Source organism: Heterodontus francisci, unplaced genomic scaffold, assembly GCF_036365525.1.
Source record: "Heterodontus francisci isolate sHetFra1 unplaced genomic scaffold, sHetFra1.hap1 HAP1_SCAFFOLD_598, whole genome shotgun sequence".
Lineage (NCBI taxonomy): Eukaryota > Metazoa > Chordata > Chondrichthyes > Heterodontiformes > Heterodontidae > Heterodontus > Heterodontus francisci.
Window position 1 is genome coordinate 195,009 of NW_027141529.1, and position 18,944 is coordinate 213,952.

The window sequence follows — 18,944 nt, forward strand, 5'->3', positions numbered from 1 at the left end:
GCTCTTGGGCCAACCATCAAGAAGATCACCCCCCTCAAATCTAAATCGGGGGACATAATCACTGACCAACGCAAACAGATGGACTGCTGGGTTGAGCACTACCTAGAACTGTACTCCAGGGAGAATGCTGTCACTGAGACTGCCCTCAATGCAGCCCAGCCTCTACCAGTCATGGATGAGCTGGACATACAGCCAACCAAATCGGAACTCAGTGATGCCATTGATTCCCTAGCCAGCGGAAAAGCCCCTGGGAAGGACAGCATTACCCCTGAAATAATCAAGAGTGCCAAGCCTGCTATACTCTCAGCACTACATGAACTGCTATGCCTGTGCTGGGACGAGGGAGCAGTACCCCAGGACATGTGGTGACCGCGGTGACTGCAACAACTACCGTGGAATCTCCCTGCTCAGCATAGTGGGGAAAGTCTTTGCTCGAGTCGCTCTGAACAGGCTCCAGAAGCTGGCCGAGCGCGTCTACCCTGAGGCACAGTGTGGCTTTCGTGCAGAGAGATCGACTATTGACATGCTGTTCTCCCTTCGTCAGATACAGGAGAAATGCCGTGAACAACAGATGCCCCTCTACATTGCTTTCATTGATCTCACCAAAGCCTTTGACCTCGTCAGCAGACGTGGTCTCTTCAGACTACTAGAAAAGATCGGATGTCCACCAAAGCTACTAAGTATCATCACCTCATTCCATGACAATATGAAAGGCACAATTCAACATGGTGGCTCCTCATCAGAGCCCTTTCCTATCCTGAGTGGTGTGAAACAGGGCTGTGTTCTCGCACCCACACTTTTTGGGATTTTCTTCTCCCTGCTGCTTTCACATGCGTTCAAATCCTCTGAAGAAGGAATTTTCCTCCACACAAGATCAGGGGGCAGGTTGTTCAACCTTGCCCGTCTAAGAGCGAAGTCCAAAGTACGGAAAGTCCTCATCAGAGAACTCCTCTTTGCTGACGATGCTGCTTTAACATCTCACACTGAAGAATGCCTGCAGAGTCTCATCGACAGGTTTGCGTCTGCCTGCAATGAATTTGGCCTAACCATCAGCCTCAAGAAAACGAACATCATGGGGCAGGATGTCAGAAATGCTCCATCCATCAATATTGGCGACCACGCTCTGGAAGTGGTTCAAGAGTTCACCTACCTAGGCTCAACTATCACCAGTAACCTGTCTCTAGATGCAGAAATCAACAAGCGCATGGGTAAGGCTTCCACTGCTATGTTCAGACTGGCCAAGAGAGTGTGGGAAAATGGCGCACTGACACGGAACACAAAAGTCCGAGTGTATCAGGCCTGTGTCCTCAGTACCTTGCTCTACGGCAGCGAGGCCTGGACAACGTATGCCAGCCAAGAGCGACGTCTCAATTCATTCCATCTTCGCTGCCTTCGGAGAATACTTGGCATCAGGTGGCAGGACTATATCTCCAACACAGAAGTCCTTGAAGCGGCCAACATCCCCAGCTTATACACACTACTGAGTCAGCGGCGCTTGAGATGGCTTGGCCATGTGAGCCGCATGGAAGATGGCAGGATCCCCAAAGACACATTGTACAGCGAGCTCGCCACTGGTATCAGACCCACCGGCCGTCCATGTCTCCGTTATAAAGACGTCTGCAAACGCGACATGAAATCGTGTGACATTGATCACAAGTCGTGGGAGTCAGTTGCCAGCATTCGCCAGAGCTGGCGGGCAGCCATAAAGACAGGGCTAAATTGTGGCGAGTCGAAGAGACTTAGTAGTTGGCAGGAAAAAAGACAGAGGCGCAAGGGGAGAGCCAACTGTGCAACAGCCCCAACAAACAAATTTCTCTGCAGCACCTGTGGAAGAGCCTGTTACTCCAGAATTGGCCTTTATAGCCACTCCAGGCGCTGCTTCACAAACCACTGACCACCTCCAGGCGCGTATCCATTGTCTCTCAAGATAAGGAGGCCCAAAAGAGTATAAATGGGTGGTTGATGGTCGGCACAGACTCGGTGGGCCGAAGGGCCTGTTTCAGTGCTGTATCTCTAATCTAATAATCTAATCCGGTCAGTCACACTGCCCTACTCGATTCCCGTAGCTCTGCAAGTTTATTTCCCTCAAGTGTCCATCCAATTTCCTTTTGAAATCATTGATTGTCTCCGCTTCCACCACCCTCGTGGGCAGCGAGTTCCAGGTCATTACCACTCGCTGTGTAAAGAAAAAGTTCTTCCTCACATCCACCCAGCATCTCTTGCCCAAAACCTTAAATCTGTGCCCCTTAGTCATTGTACAATCAGTTAATGGGAACAGCTTTTCTTTGTCTACCCTATCCTAACCTGTCATAATCTTGTACACCTCTATCAAATCTCCCCTCAATCTCCTTTGCTCCAAGGAGAACAACCCCAGATTCTCCAACCTAACCTTGTCACTAAAATCCCTCATCCCTGGACCCATTCTGGTAAATCTCCTCTGCACCCTCTCAAGGACCCTCACATCCTTCCTAAAGTGTGGTGACCAGAACTGGTCACAACTACTCTAGTTGTGGCCTAACCGGAGCTTTGTAAAGGTTCAGCATAGCTTCCCTGATTTTGTACTCAATGCCTCTCTTTATGCTTTGCTAACCACTCTCTCAATATGTCTTGCCACCTTCAAAGATTTCTAAACATAAACCCCCAGGTCCCTCTGTCCCTGCACACTTTTTAGAACTGTACCATTTAGTCTATATTGCTTCTTCCTATCCCTTTTGCCAAAATGCATCACCTGACACTTCTCTGCATTAAATTCCGTCTGCCAATTTCTGCCCATTCTACTAGCCTATCTATGTCCTGTAGCAGTCGATGGGTATCGTCCTCACTGCCACACCTCCAAGTTTAATATCGTTGGCAAATTTTGAAATGTTACTCTGTATTCCAAGATCCAAGTCATTTATATATTTAAAAAAGCAGTAGTCCCAGCATTGACCCTTGGGGAAACACTACTGTCTACCATCCTCCAGTCGGAAAAACAACCAATTACCAGGACTCGCTGTTTCCTTAAGCCAATTTTTTATGCAATTGAATACTAACTCTCCTATTCCATGAGCCTCAATTTTGTTAACCAGCCTTTTATGTGATACTTTGTCAAAAGCTTTCTTAAAATCCATATAATCCATAGCTAAGAGGAAAAAGGAAGCATACATAAGGTCTAGGCGGCTGAAGAAAGACGAAGCTTTGGTAGAATATCGGGAATGTAGGACCAATCTTAAACGAGGAATTAAGAGGGCTAAAAGGGGTCATGAAATATCTTTAGCAAACAGGGTTAAAGAAAATCCCAAAGCCTTTTATTCATATATAAGGAGAAAGAGGGTAACTAGAGAAAGGATTGGCCCACTAAAGAACAAAGGAGGAATGTTATGCTTGGACTCAGAGAAAATGGGTGAGATTCTAAACGAGTACTTTGCATCGGTATTCACCGAGGAGAGGGACATGACGGATGTTGAGGTTAGGAACAGATGTTTGATTACTCTAGGTCAAGTCGGCATAAGGAGGGAGGAAGTGTTGGGTATTCTAAAGGGCATTAAGGTGGACAAGTCCCCAGGTCCGGATGGGATCTATCCCAGGTTACTGAGGGAAGCGAGAGAGGAAATAGCTGGGGCCTTAACAGATATCTTTGCAGCATCCTTAAACACGGGTGAGGTCCCGGAGGACTGGAGAATTGCTAATGTTGTCCCCTTGTTTAAGAAGGGTAGCAGGGATAATCCAGGTAATTATAGACCGGTGAGCCTGACGTCAGTGGTAGGGAAGCTGCTGGAGAAGATACTGAGGGATAGGATCTATTCCCATTTGGAAGAAAATGGGCTTATCAGTGATAGGCAACATGGTTTTGTGCAGGGAAGGTCATGTCTTACCAACTTAATAGAATTCTTTGAGGAAGTGACAAAGTTGATTGATGAGGGAAGGGCTGTCGATGTCATATACATGGACTTCAGTAAGGCGTTTGATAAGGTTCCCCATGGCAGGCTGATGGAGAAACTGAAGGCGCTTGGGGTCCAAGGTGTACTAGCTAGATGGATAAAGAACTGGCTGGGCAACAGGAGACAGAGAGTAGCAGTGGAAGGGAGTTTCTCAAAATGGAGACGTGTGACCAGTGGTGTTCCACAGGGATCCGTGCTGGGACCACTGTTGTTTGTGATATACATTAATGATTTGGAGGAAAGTATAGGTGGACTGATTAGCAAGTTTGCAGACGACACTAAGATTGGTGGAGTAGCAGATAGTGAAGGGGACTGTCAGAGAATACAGCAGAATATAGATAGATTGGAGAGTTGGGCAGAGAAATGGCAGATGGAGTTCAATCTGGGCAAATGCGAGGTGATGCATTTTGGAAGATCCAATTCAAGAGTGAACTACACAGTAAATGGAAAAGTCCTGGGGAAAATTGATGTCCAGAGAGATTTGGGTGTTCAGGTCCACTGTTCCCTGAAGGTGGCAACGCAGGTAAATAGAGTGGTCAAGAAGGCATACGGCATGCTTTCCTTCATCGGACGGGGTATTGAGTACAAGAGTTGGCAGGTCATGTTACAGTTGTATAGGACTTTGGTTCGGCCACATTTGGAATACTGCGTACAGTTCTGGTCGCCACATTATCAAAAGGATGTGGATGCTTTGGAGAGGGTGCAGAGGAGGTTCACCAGGATGTTGCCTGGTATGGAGGGCGCTAGCTATGAAGAGAGGTTGAGCAGATTAGGATTATTTTCATTAGAAAGACGGAGGTTGAGGGGGGACCTGATTGAGGTGTACAAAATCATGAGAGGTATAGACAGGGTGGATAGCACGAGGCTTTTTCCCAGAGTGGGGGATTCAATTACTAGAGGACACGAGTTCAAAGTGAAAGGGGAAAAGTTTAGGGGGGATATGCGTGGAAAGTTCTTTACGCAGAGGGTGGTGGGCACCTGGAACGCATTGCCAGCGGAGGTGGTAGATGCGGGCACGATGGGGTCTTTTAAGATGTATCTAGACAGATACAGGAATGGGCAGGAAGAAAAGAGATACAGAACCTTAGAAAATAGGCAACATGTTTAGAGAGAGGATCTGGATTGGCGCAGGCTTGGAGGGCCGAAGGGCCTGTTCCTGTGCTGTAATTATCTTTGTTCTTTGTTCTTAAACAACATCCACTGCATTCCCTTCATCAACCTTCCCTGTTACTTCAGCAAAAAAAAAATCAATTAGTTTAGTTAAGCATGATCTGCCTTTTACAAATCCATGCTGGCTCTCCTTAATTAACTCAAACCTCATGTGCCTGCTAATTTTTTCCCCCTGATTATTGTTTCTAAAACCTTACCCATCACTGATAAACTAAGTGGCCTGTAGTTGCTAGGACTGTCCTTACTCCCTTTCTTGAATAAGGGTGTCTCATTTTCCATGCTCCAATCCTCTGGCACCTCCCCCATATCTCGGGTAGAGTGGAAAATTATTGCAAGCCCTTCCGCTATCTCCATCCTCAATTTCTCTATCAACCTGGGATGCAAGCCACCTTGATCAGGTGACTTATCCACTCTGAGCAGAGCCAGACTTCCCAATACAACCTGCCTAACAGTTTTCACCTCATTCATTACCTCAACCATCTCTGCTTCTACCAATATTTTGTCAGCACCTTCTTCCTTAGTAAACACCGTTACAAAGTGTATTAAGTATTCTAGCCTTACCCCGCACCCTAAGCGTATGTCGCCTTCTTTGTCCCTAATAGGACCCCTGCCTCTTATACCAACTTATTATTTAGAAGATTTTTGTTCCATTAATTTTAACTGCCATTCTATTCTCATATTCTCTCCATACCAGTCTTATTTTCCTCGTCACATCCCTCTCAATTTATTGTATTTGGCCTGATTCTCGCTTGTAGAATTCACCTGACATGCATCGTACATCCTCTTTATTTTATTTCATCATATTCTCTATCGCCCTCCTCATCCAAGGAGCCCTGGCTTTAGTTCCCTTACCCTTTGCCCTTGTTGGAATGTACCTGGTCTGTACCTGAAACGTCTCATAGGAACATAGGAAATAGCAACAGGAGTAGGCCATTCAACTAGATCGTGGCTGATCTTCTACCTCAACGCCATTTTCCCGCAAGATCCCCATATCTGTTGACATCTTTAATATCTAGAAATCTATCGATCTCTGTCTTTAATGAACTCAATGACTGACCCTCCACAGCTCTCTGGGGTAAAGAATTCCAAAGATTCACCACTGTCTGAGTGAAGAAATTCCTCATCATTTCAGTTCTAAATGGCCTACTCCTTATTCTGAAACTATGTCCCCTGGTTCTAGACCCCCCCCCCCCCCACCCCCGAGCCAGGGGAAACATCCTTCCTGCATCTACCCTATCGAGCCCTGTAAGAATTTTGTATGCTTCTATGAGATCACCTCATCCTTCTAAACTCCACAGAATATTGACCCAATCTCCTCAATCTCTCCTCATAGGACAATCCCACCATCCCAGGGATCGTTCTGGTGAACCTTTGTTGCACTCCAGGTGCAGTCTCACCAAGGCTCTATACATTCTTGGTAGTGTGGAGGAACAGAGGGATCTTGGGGTCCATGTCCGCAGATCGCTCAAAGTTGCCACCCAAGTTGATAGGGTTGTTAAGAAGGCGTATGGTGTGTTGGCTTTCATTAACAGGGGGATTGAGTTTAAGAGCCGCGAGGTTATGCTGCAGCTCTATAGGGCCCTGGTTCAACCACACTTAGAATATTGTGTTCAGTTCTGGTCGCCTCATTATAGGAAGGATGTGGAAGCTTTAGAGAGGGTGTAGAGGAGATTTACCAGGATGCTGCCTGGATTGGAGGGCATGTCCTACGAAGAAAGATTGAGGGAGCTAGGGCTTTTCTCATTGGAGCGAAGAAGGATGAGAGGTGACTTGATAGAGGGGTACAAGATGATGAGAGGCATAAATAGAGTGGATAGCCAGAGACTTTTTCCCAGGGTGGAAAGGGCTATCACCAGGGGGCATAATTTTAAGGTGATTGGAGGAAGGTTTCGGGGAGATGTCAGAGGTAGGTTCTTTACACAGAGAGTGGTGGGTGCGTGGAATGCACTGCCAGCGGTGGTAGTAGAAGCAGATACATTTGGGGCATTTAAGCGACTCTTGGATAGGTACATGGATGATAGTAGAATGAAGGGTAGGTAGTTACTTAGATCTTAGAGTAGGTTAAAGGTTCGGCACAACATTGTTGTTCTATGTTCTATGTTCTATTTGCAGCAAGACTTCTTTACTCCTCCCTAAATCCTCTTGCAATAAAGGTCAACATAACATTTGACTTCCTAATTGCTTGCTGCACCTGCCTACTAGATTGCAGTGACTTATGAACACGTACACGCAGGTCCCTTTGGACGTCAACACTTCCCTATCTCTTACCATTTAAGAAATACTATGTATTTCTGTTTTTCCTACGAAAGTGGATATCTTCACATCTCCTCCTTAAAAATCACCCATTGCTCCGTTACAGTTCTTCGTATTAATCTTTGGTTCCATTTTACTCTGGCTAGATCTCCTCTCATCCCACTGAAGTTAGCCCTCTTTCAATTTAGGAGTTCTACCTTCGATTGTTCCTTGCTCTTCTCCATTGCTAATCTAAACCTTATGATACAATGATCACTCTTACACAATTGCTCCCCCACAGACACTTGGTCCACTTGGCCCACCTTATTCCCCAGCACCAGATCCAGCAATGCCTCTTTCCTAGTTGCACCGAGAACAAACCGGTCAAGGAAGTTCTCCTGAACACATTTCAGAAATTCCTCCCCCTCCTTTTCCTTTACTCTAACATTATCTAATCATTATTTGGGTAATTAAAGTCCCCCAATATTACCACTCTATAATTCTTGCACATCTCTGTGATTTCCCTGCAGATTTGCTCCTCTATCTCCCTCTCACTATTTGGAAGTCTATAGAATACCCCTGGTAGCATGATCATACCTTTCTTGCTTCTCAACTCTAATCAAATGTCTTTGCCCCCTCAAGGGCATCCTGTCTTTCCAACACTACAAAGTCATCCCTGAACAATACCATCATCCCATCTCCTCCTTTTCCTTCTCTATCTTTTCTGAAAACCTTTTGTCCTTGAATATTGAGCACCCAGTCCTCACCAGTTTTAAGCCATGTCTCTGTTATTGCACTACATCATATTCCCACACGGCTATTTGTGCTTGTATCTCACCAACCTTATTCACCACACTTTGTGCGTTTACATACATGCATTGTTAAACGGTCTTTGTATTCCTCTTAGTCTGCTCCTATCTAATATGATACAACTTCCTTCTCTAGTACTATCCCATAGTCTCATTTTATGCACCTTATTCCACCACTACTCTCTGTTTCCTGTTACTCAGCCAATTTTGTGTCCATGCTGCCACTGTCCCTTTTATTTCATGGGCTTTAACTTTGCTAACAAGCCTGTTATCTGGCACTTTATCAAATGCCTTTTGGAAGTCCATGTTCACCACTTCAACTGTATTATCTTCATCTGACTTCTCTGTTACTTCATCAAAAAACTCAATCAAACTAGTTAAACAGATTTGCCCTTAACAAATGCGTGCTAGCTCTAGTGACTGTTAATTTTGTCCCAGACTATTGTTTCTAAAAGCTTTCCCACCACCGAGGTTAAACTGACTGGCCGATAGTTGCTGGGTTTATCCTTGCATTCTTTTTTGTACAAGAGTATAACATTTGCAATTCTCCAGTCCATGGCACCACCCCTGTATCCAGTGTCTCAACTACTTTCTCTTAAACTATGACTTTGGCAGCATCTTCTTCCTTGGTAAAGACAGGTGCAAAGTACTCATTTAGTACCTCAGCTATGCCCTCTGCCTCCATGCATAATTCCCCTTTTTGGTCCCGAATTGGCCCTACTCCTCCTTTTCCACCTTTTTACTATTTATCTGCCTATAGAAGACATTTGGATTCCCTTCTCCCTTTTCTGTTGGTTGCCAGTATCTTCTCATATCTCTCTTTGCTTCTCATTACTTTCTTGGTTTTCCTTTTGAACCTTCTATCTTCAGCCTGGTTCTCACTTATGTTATCCACTTGACATCTGTCAAACATACCCTTTTTCTGCTTTATCTTACTCTCTATTTCTTTCATCTTCCAGGAAGCTCTGGATTTGTTTGTCCTACCTTTTCCCATCATGGGAATGTACATAGACTTACCCAAACTATTTCCTCTTTGAAGTCAGTTCATTGTTCAATTACAATTTTGCCTGCCAATCTTTGATTTCAATTTACCTGGGCCAGATCCATTCTCACCCCAATGAAGTTGGCCCTCCCCAATTATTTTTTACTCTGGATTGCTCTTTGTTCTTTTCCGTAGTCAACCTAAATCTTATGATACTATGACCACTGTCTCCTAAATATTCCCCTACTAACATTTGATCCGGCCTCATTCCCCAGAATCAGATCCAGCAATGCCTCCTTCCTCGTTTGACTAGAAACAGAAAATTCTCCTGAACACCCTTTAGAAACTCTTCCTCCTGAAAGGTCACTGACCTGAAACGTTAACTCTGCTTCTTTCTCCACAGATACTGCCAGACCTGCTGAGTATTTCCAGCACTTTCTATTTTTATTTGTGAAAACTAATGCTGTGATTTCGGATGATGTCACTGAGGGGCAGCATGAGATGAGAAATAGGAAAGGGCATAGGATAGATCCTTGGGGGATACCAGAGGTAAAGGTGAGGAAGCAGGAACAGAAACCATTGCAAGTGATGCTCTTGGCTCTAATTAAATAGTTAAAAATGGAACGAGGTGAGTGCAGTCCCACCCAGCTGGATAACAGTGGAGAGATGTTGGAGGAGGATGGTGTAGTCAACCATGTCAAAGGCTGCAGACAGGTCAAGAAGGGTGAGCAGGGATAGTTTGCCTTTGTCACAGTCACTTAGGATCTCATTTGTGACTTTAATAAGAGCCAGAAGCTGGAGGGTGGGCTGTGTGCGATTGTCTGTTCTCCTGAAGGGCTCATCAAGGCCCTGGTCATGGCTTGCTCATGTGCAGCAACCCCACCTGCCCCATCCTACTCTCTCACTGCCCTTTCAGCGCAGCACACACACTGGAGGCGAATCTCACCATCACCAGCCCTCTCCGCATTTCCCTTCATATTTGTGAACAAGCCCTTTGCCATTCATGAGCTTTTTTGTGGATGATTATATTGACATCATGGGCTTGACGGAAACCTAGCTGAAGGGTGATGACACCTCTCTACTTGAAGCTTCCCCGCCTGGCTATACCTTTCGCTACTTCCCTTGTCCAGACTGTCATGGTGGGAGTGTAGCTCTTATCACCAAATCACACCTTGTCCTGAGCCCCTTACTCCTCTGGCACTTTCTCTTCCTTTGAGCATTTTGTTCCACACCCCCCCGCCCACCATCCCCCCCCCCACCCACACCTCTCATTTAAAATCCACATTCTCCAATACTCACCCAAGTACCATGCCAAGTTTCTCACCGATATCCTCACTGCTGTCCTCCCTCAACCTCTGCACCACACAACTTCTCATCCTCGAAGATTTCAACCTCCATCTCAACTTATGCTCTCTCTCCTCTGAGTTCACTCCCTCTTATCCTTCCTAAATCTCTCCCTCCATGTAAACTCACCAACCCATATTCATTGGCCACCTCCTTGACCTTGCCAGCTCACATGGTCTTGCTAGTCCCATTGTAACAATTATAGTAAGACCATCTCTCATCACTTCCTTGTATCACTCTCTATCCACATTCCCCTTCCATGCTCCTACCCTACCTCCTTCTGTATCCGCCCCAGAAAAAAATTAGCCCCAATTCAGTGACAACTGTCCTTTCAAAATCCCAAATATCTAGTCTTTAGCCCTCTGTTCACTGTAACATTTCTGCAGCTGCTGATTTATTCAACTAACCCTCACCTTCACCTTTGCCAGAGTCCCCATTCAAACCATTCCTCCCTTTTACCCTGGCCCTTCCCCCAGTAGAGCGCTCATCTCCATTTCCTTAAGTCCGAGACACGCAGGCTTGAATGCTCATGACAGAAAATTGATTTCGCCAAGTACTATCGGGTCCTGCTCTTGTCCGCCAAAACTGCTCACTATTCCAAGATCATCTTGGAAAGCAAAGATAACCCCTGCATTCACTTCCCCACTGTCATTTTAAACTCCTCTCCTCTGCCCTCTCCAACCTCATCTCAAACAAGTTTGTGAAACTCATGGACTTCAATGTCACCAAGATTGAGGTCATCTATTCAGCTGCCTCTGCCACATCCCTCCCTTCCCCAAGCTCACCAAGCCAAATAACAAGAACAACTTGCATTTATATAGCACCTTCAGCTGGTAGTTTTTAAGGAGCATCTTAAAGGAGGAGAGAGGGGAAGAGATTTAGGGAAGGAATTTCAGAGCTTAGGGCCCAGGCAGCTGAAGGCACGGCCGCCAATGGTGGAGCGAGTAAAATCAGGAATGCAGAATTGGAGGAGGAATTAACCTGTACCTGATTTCTGTCCCAGGGTCGTCCTATTCTGAAAAGTTCTCTACACAGCAGAATCAAAAGAAGCTTCGTACGTCCTAGTTACTTTGAGGAAGATACAGTCGATGGTCCAGATACTCTGGACTCCTCGTTTTTTAGTAAGGCAAGAATGTTTCTGAAATATTCTCGTACTTTTCGTGGGGAACTGAATGAGATGAGTTGATGAGGTTTGCCAGTGACTCATTGTGTGACTGTTGCTCACAGATGGATGTCCCAGAAGAAACATACTCGATGCCGGATGATGTGTTTGAATCTCCACCACTTTCTGCTTCCTGGCCGATGCAGGACCTCCAGTATGTTGAGAGGCTCCAATCGTCATTGTATGTAAAAAGCTTTGTTTCACCACAAGTTTCACTGTAGAGTTTTTGATGTGTTGGCAGTATTGAACAAGGGATGGGGTGATATTAGTCAGACAAGACTGAACACCCTGAGGTTTCAGTAAGAGTCAGCTACACTGAACACCATGTGGCACTGGAACTGGAGTCACACATAGGTCAGACCAGATCGGGTGGCGCATCACTTCCCTTAAGAACTATTGTGAATCAGATGTGTTTTTACAAACTTCCTGATGATCTTGCTGATACCAGTCTATCAATTCCCAGATTTATTGAATTCCAGTTTCACCACTTGCCTGGGTGATGGGATTTTGTATGAGTGACCTCGGCGTAGCCCATCCTGTGGCAGAACCTCATGGTCATCAAATCCTAATTGTAATAACAGTATGAATGAGGGTTTGAGACTGGTTTCTCACAATTGAGCTAAGAGTTCAAGACTCCATTCTCTATTTCTACCCCGTTTTAAAAAAAAATAACTTTATTAAAACCAGATAAATAAACAAAAAACTCAAATTAAAATGCCATTCTCGGCGTCAACGATGCACTCCAGTCCCTGCGGTGCCCACCGGTCGCGGAAGGCCTCAAGCGTACCGGCGGACACCGCATGCTCCTTCTCCAGGGACACCCGGGCGCGAACGTAACCGCAGAAGAGGGGCAGGCAATCGGGGAGGACGGACCCCCCGACGGCCCGCAACCTGGACCTGTGAATTGCCACCTTGGCCAGGCCCAGGAGCAGACCGACGGGGAGATCCTCCTCCCGGCCCAAGCCCCTCCGCACCGGGTGCCCAAAGATCAGGAGTGTGGGACTGAAGTGCAGCCAGAATTTGAGGAGCAGCCCCTTCAGATACTCAAATAGGGGCTGCAACCTCGCACACTCCGTATAAATGTGGAACACGGACTCGTCCAGGCCGCAGAAAGTACAGGCGGCCTGGGAGTACGTGAACCTACTTAAAAGCCTATTGCACGGGACTGCTCTGTGCAGCACCCTCCACCCCAGGTCCCCGATGTAAAGGGGGAAGACTCCCGCGTAGAGAGACCTCCATTGGGGTTTCCCCTCGCCACCAGATGGCAACGCGGACCGCCAGGGTGTGTCCGGCCGGCTGACGAGGGCAAGGAAGTGGAGAGTGTGCAGGAGCAGCCCGTGCAGGAAGCCCCTCCGCTCCGATTGGAATGGCACGGAGGGCATTTCCGAGAGGCAGCTCAGGTTGTGCGGGACCGGCTCCCGAGGAGGGTTTCGGGGCCTGGGTCCGATGAGCAGTTGCGGCCAAGCTGACCCCCGCTCGGCCGGGATCGCTCCGCACTCCCGAGCCCCCTCGCCACCCGCAGTGAGGGGCGTCCCGGGGGTTTCGGCTATTACTCCGCCAGCCGGACCGTCCCCGGAGTCGGCCGCCCGGACAGCTGATGCGCTCTCCTCCGCCGGTGGGGGAGCGCCCTGACTGGAGGCGACCATGTTCCAGACTCGGAATAGATCCCGGTAAAAGACAGGCAACTCCCTCAGAGAGGCACGGCTAACAGACTCCACTGGGAGCTGCGTGTCGTCTTGAAGGCAGTGACACTGGCGGAAAAAATACATCACCAGCGCACACCATCTGGGAGTACGCTCGACGTACAGGTATCTCTGCAGGGTCCGAAGGCGGAGAGCCGCAGCCTGGGTGCGGACGCACACCAGCGACTGGCCACCCTCCTCAATCGGGAGACTCAGGACCACGGCAGAGACCCAGTGTTTCCTCTTGCCCCAGAAGAAATCGATGAGTTTCTTCTGGATCTTGTAGGCAAATACAGGGGGCGGGCCAAAGTGACCAACCGGTACCACAACATGGAGGCCACCAGTTGGTTTATGACCAGCGCTCGGCCCCTGTAGGAAAGCACTCGGAGCAGTCCTGTCCAGCGCCCCAGCCGAGCGGTGACTTTCGCCTCCAACTCCTGCCAGTTTGCCAGCCAGGCTTCCTCAGCGGGGCTAAGGTGAACTCCCAGATAGAGGAGGTGCGTGGTGCTCCACGCAAAAGGTGTCATCTCCTCCGGCAGGGAGTCCACCCGCCACTGACCCACCAGGAGTCCGGAACATTTCTCCCAATTGATCCTCGCGGAGGACGCGGCCGAAAAGGTCAGCTGGCAGTCGCGCATCCTCCGCAAGTCAACGGGATCTGTGATTGCGAGGAGCACGTCATCGGCGTAAGCCGAGAGGACGACCCGCATGGCCGGCTCGCGCAGAGCCAATCCCGTCAACCTCCTGCGAAGCAGGCACAGGAAGGGCTCCACGCAGATGGTGTACAATTGGCCGGACATGGGGCACCCCTGACGCACTCCTCTCCCAAAGCGAAGGGGCGCCGTCAAGGACCCGTTAACTTTGACTAGACACTCTGCGGCGGCGTATAAAAGTCGGACCCGGGCCACGAAATGCGGCCCGAGTCCGAAAGCGCGCAGAGTCCCGAAAAGATATTCGTGATCCACCCTGTCGAACGCCTTCTCCTGATCGAGGGAGAGAAAGGCGACCGACTGACCAGTCCTCTGGGAAAGATGGATCAGGTCCCGGACCAGGTGGATGTTGTCCTGGATGGACCGGCCCGATACCGTGTTGGACTGGTCGGGGTGGATCATGTGGGCCAGCACGGAGCCCAGGCAGGTAGACATAGCCCGGGCAAAGATCTTATAATCCGTGCTGAGGAGGGAGTCCGGACGCCAGTTTTTAAGCAGGCGGAGATCGCCCCTCTTCGGCAGCAGGACGATGACCGCCCTGCGCCACAAGATGGGCATCTCCCCGGTCTCCAGGCTTTCCCCCAGGACCCGCACGTAATCGTCCCCCAGGACGTCCCAGAACGCCCTGAGGGACTCCATGGTCAACCCATCCAGCCCTGGGGATTTGCCCCTTGAGAGCTGGTGGAGGGCGCCAGTCAGCTCCGCCAACGTGAGCGGAGCCCCCAAACCTTCGGCGCCCTCAGGGCTGACCTGCGGCAGGTCCTCCCACAAAACTCTGCGCGCATCCTCGCTGGACGGATCCGGAGAGAACAACGCACTGTAATAAGTATTGACCAGGAGGCCCATTCCCTCCGGATCCGTGATGGAGGATCCGTTATCGGCCAGCAGCTCGACGAGCTGCTTCCGGACCACCCCGCCATTGTTCCAGCGAGTAGCAGAAGGGTGAGGCGCGGTCCAAATCTTCCAGGATCTGGATCCGCGACCTCACATACGCGCCTCGGGACCCTATGAGCTGCAGGTCCCTCAGCGCGCCCTTCTTCTCTTTGTACGCCTGCCACAGGGTCCACGACGGCATGACCGAGGCGGGACTTCAAGTCGAGCACCTCCCTCTCAAGGCTTCGCGCCTCTTGGTCGACCCCTTCGCGTACTCCTGACAGAAGACGCGGATGTGAGTCTTGCCCACATCTCACCATAGCCTCACGGAGGGGAAGCCCCACTGCTTCCTTCTCCAGTCGGCCCAGAATCGACAGAACGAGTCCCGAAATCGCTCGTCCTCCAGCAGCCGGTTGTTAAAGTGCCAGTACGCGGACCCCGCCCGCGTGCGGAGCGCAGTGAACTCCGCCCACACCAGGCGGTGGTCCGAGCACGGCACCAGCCGCATGGAGGCCGCCGAGACGCGGGAGACGTACGCCTGTGAAAAGTAGAGGCGGTCGTGACCCTCCTCCTCCAGACCTCCACGTGAAGGCGCTGGAGTCGGGATGGAGGTTCCGCCAGACGTCCACCAAGTTAAGGGAGCTGATCAGTCCCCTCAACTTCTCCACCGACGCTTGGCCGCGCTGGGAACCGGAGCGATCCCCCACCTCAAGGGTGCAGTTAAAATCCCCCCCAAGGATGATGCACTCGCCGCTATCGATGGAGCTCAAGAGAGCGGACACTTCTTCAAAGAAGCGCGCTTGCAACGCGCCGGGCCTGGGCGCGTACACGTTCACAAAGTGGAGTGGCATGCTACCCAGGCGAACGGCGAGATGGAGCAAGCGGCCCGGCACCAGCTCCTTGACCCCCAAGATCTCCGGCTGAAAAGTCGGGGCAAACAAGATAGCCACCCCACTAGAAATAGGGGTGAGGTGACTCATGTAGACCCCACCCTGCCACTCCAGGAGCCAGGTGGCTTCGTCTCCCGGAACGGTGTGGGTTTCCTGCAGAAAGCTCACTGCGTATCTCCCTTCCCTGAGGACTGAGAGATTGTGAAATCTGCGGTGAGACCCCCTGCTGCCGTTGATGTTGAGGCTGGCTATGGTTATCTTCATGTCAAAGGTACTTAAAACCCGTCACCAACAACTCACTGTGAGGAGGGAGTTGAAGTGCACCTGGCCCTCCACTCCCCCAGCAACCCATTGAGGAACACATTAAAACGGCGCCTCTCAACCAGTTTCACGTCCGCACGCTTGCCCGCTTTCTTCAGGGCGGCACGGACGGACTGTATGATCAGCACCAGATTCGACCAGTGGCCGAGGGCCAGCTGAACTTTATCGCGGCAACCCCTGCAAGCCGCGAGGAAATCCCGGAGTTCCGCCGTGGGGATGAGAGGAGATTCGGTGGGAGGCACGAGGGGCTCCACCACCTCACTGGGATTGGAATCAAGGTCATCCTCCGTGCCCCACACCGAATCCCCATCCTCCTCCGGGTCATCACCGCCAGCGGCTGACACATCCACCACACACTGTGGGGCGGAAGTCCCGGCCGCGCCAGCTGATCCCCCCTCCGTCACGATCCCACCCCAGGATCGATGGCGGAGGAGTCCTCTCTGGGTTCTATTGTGAAACTGGAGCCTGTGGGCGCCAGCAGTTCAGGACCCCCCTCCACCTCCGTCCCCAGGCCAATGAGTGGTCCAGGGGAGACAGAAGTTCCCGACTCCGGAAATCCAGCCGGAGCCGAGACCAGAGGCGGAGAGAGGAGGCCATCTCCCGCTCCGCCAGCACCCACAGGCCCAGCAGATGGGGCAGCATTCTCGGTTATAACCGGGTCGGGTGTCTCCTGGTTGGTGGTGGACTCCGGCTGGGAGGGCCGACCCTTTGGGGCCCTGCCCTCCCCTCTACTCAGGGCGCCCGACCCAGTGGCAGTGGCAGAATGGGCGGCGTCCCCAGGCTCCCCCACCACAAGCAGGGCTCCACTGGCTTCCCCTGGAGGGGCCACATGTACAGGTGTCTCCCCCTCCCCTCCATCCTGAGGAATAGGGAGCTCCTGCCCGGACTTTGTAGCCTTGGTGGTGGCGGTAGGGGAAACCTGGGAACCCAAAACAGGAGACAGCTCCCCTCCAACAGGTGGACCCTGCGCCTCAGGGCCCCTTGTTACCTCTGTGGAGGGGTGCCTTCTCCTCTTTTTCCCAGTTGGGTGCGGAGGCTCAGAGACCTCCATGTCATCAGAGGCCTCCGCCTCCGCACTCTCTTTTTTTTTATTCACCCTGGGCCTGAGCCCAGCCCTGGGGCAAGTTGACTCCCCGAGATCGGGCTTTGTGCTGAGCTCAGACTCGGGTTGTGTCAATATGTCCAGGGGACGCGCCTCTTGACGTTTATTTCTCCTCCGCGCCTTCCTTCCACTTGGATGGTCACCCCCCTCCCTCCCGGAGGCCGTGAAAACCACAGCGGGACATTGGATAGAATGAGCCTTTGCGCAGTGGCCTCCAGGGGGTCCACTGGCAGAAAGGTCCCACCCACGGTGAGCCCCTTGCTCAGAGCCCGGGACACTGCCCGCTCGGTCCTCAGGAATAACACTGCCTTCCCGTACATTTTAGAGGCTGCAACAATGGCCGAAGGGCTGACAACCTCGGCCATTGCTTTCACACATGCCTCTATAGTCATGTTCGGGTGGATGTAGCTCTTGATCCCATGCTCCGATGTTAATAAAGCAAACGGTGACGGGGCAACAGGTGCAGCTGCAGCAGCCGCAGCAGCATATGTACGGGAAGGCCCCGCCACCGGCGAAGGAGGGCTTGCCATGGTGTCTAAGAGCCACGTCCACCCCCAAGAAACAAAGCAAATTTACACAATTGAAACAAAAAACAAACAAACTTTAAACAAAGTGGAGTGGGAGTGGAGGAGGATAGGGGTAGGAAGGTAAAGGAAAAGGGGAGAATAGGTGACTGAGGCGACTGAGTGGAAGAAGGGAGAGAAAGGCTGAAAGGGATATTTGATCCAACTGCCAGTTGGAGCATCTTTGTAACAATTAGTCCAAAACTGTTTGTTGTCTTCCAGTTGGGGTAGGCTTTTTCGCCCGGAATGGCTGGAACCGCCCGGTACTCTCCTCTTCTGCTTTTAACAAAAAAAGTCTTCACCCAGGCAACTCCAGCTGTCCCGAGCAGGCAGTTGGGGTGGGGAAGGAGCTCCCTGTGTGCAAGCACCAATACAAATACAGGGGCCCCCTCCTGGATTTGGCAGCCCCACCTAAGTCTTCCGGCCTCTTCTCCCTCCCCCAAACAGTCCAAACTTAAGAGTTCTTCAGTTGCCCTGACACCCACCTCTCCAAAACAATTGCAGCCTTCCTTGATGGTTTCTCTCCACTCTGCATTCACCTCTCTCCACTTTCTCCAATTACTCCAGTCTCCTCTCTCCAGTTGCTGCAGTCTCCAGTCTCCCGTCTCCACTCTGCAGTTGCTGCAGCACAGATGCAGCTGCTCCCCCGATTGACAGGAAGTGCTCCAAATTGCCCAGCCAATCCCAGTGCTGTATCTGTCCTGGGAGTGTTTGATGGGGCCAGTGGGACAGTGTAGAGGGAGCTTTACTCTGTATCTAACCCCCGTGCTGTACCTGTCCTGGGAGTGTTTGATGGGACAGTGTAGAGGGAGCTTTACCTTGTGTCTAACTCATGCTGTACCTACCCCGGGAATGTTAGATGGGACACTGGATGGTGTAATAAGCAAGTGTTAACACAGCACAGATATGCCTAATGCTCATGATAAAATATGTATTGTCCCTTTTATTAGGTTTGGTTTGACTGTTTGGGCAGGTGCTAAAATAGTGAGTGCAATTCTCTGATGCAAGTCACATGCCAACCTGACTTGGAATTACATTGCTGTCCCTTTGCTGTTACTGGGTCAAAATCCTGGAACTCCCTCCCTAACACTACTTGGGTGTACCTACACCACATAGGTAGCAGCAGTTCAAGAAGGTGGCTCACCACCACCTTCTGAAGGAAATTAGGGATAGCACAAATACAA

The 18,944-nt window shown here is 50.4% G+C and overlaps 1 protein-coding gene across 7 annotated transcripts in view; it reads left to right on the forward strand.

Annotated features, from left to right (window-relative positions):
• The window catches only part of LOC137363985 (inactive rhomboid protein 2-like), a 194,757-nt gene that overhangs the window by 109,030 nt on the left and 66,783 nt on the right, over nucleotides 1-18,944 (forward strand). For all 7 annotated transcript variants that reach the window (XM_068027474.1, XM_068027480.1, XM_068027475.1 and 4 more), the window contains 2 exons: nucleotides 11,461-11,583; nucleotides 11,685-11,800. In XM_068027474.1, the coding sequence (XP_067883575.1) occupies nucleotides 11,461-11,583; nucleotides 11,685-11,800 (239 nt within the window). The remainder of the gene's footprint in view (nucleotides 1-11,460; nucleotides 11,584-11,684; nucleotides 11,801-18,944) is intronic.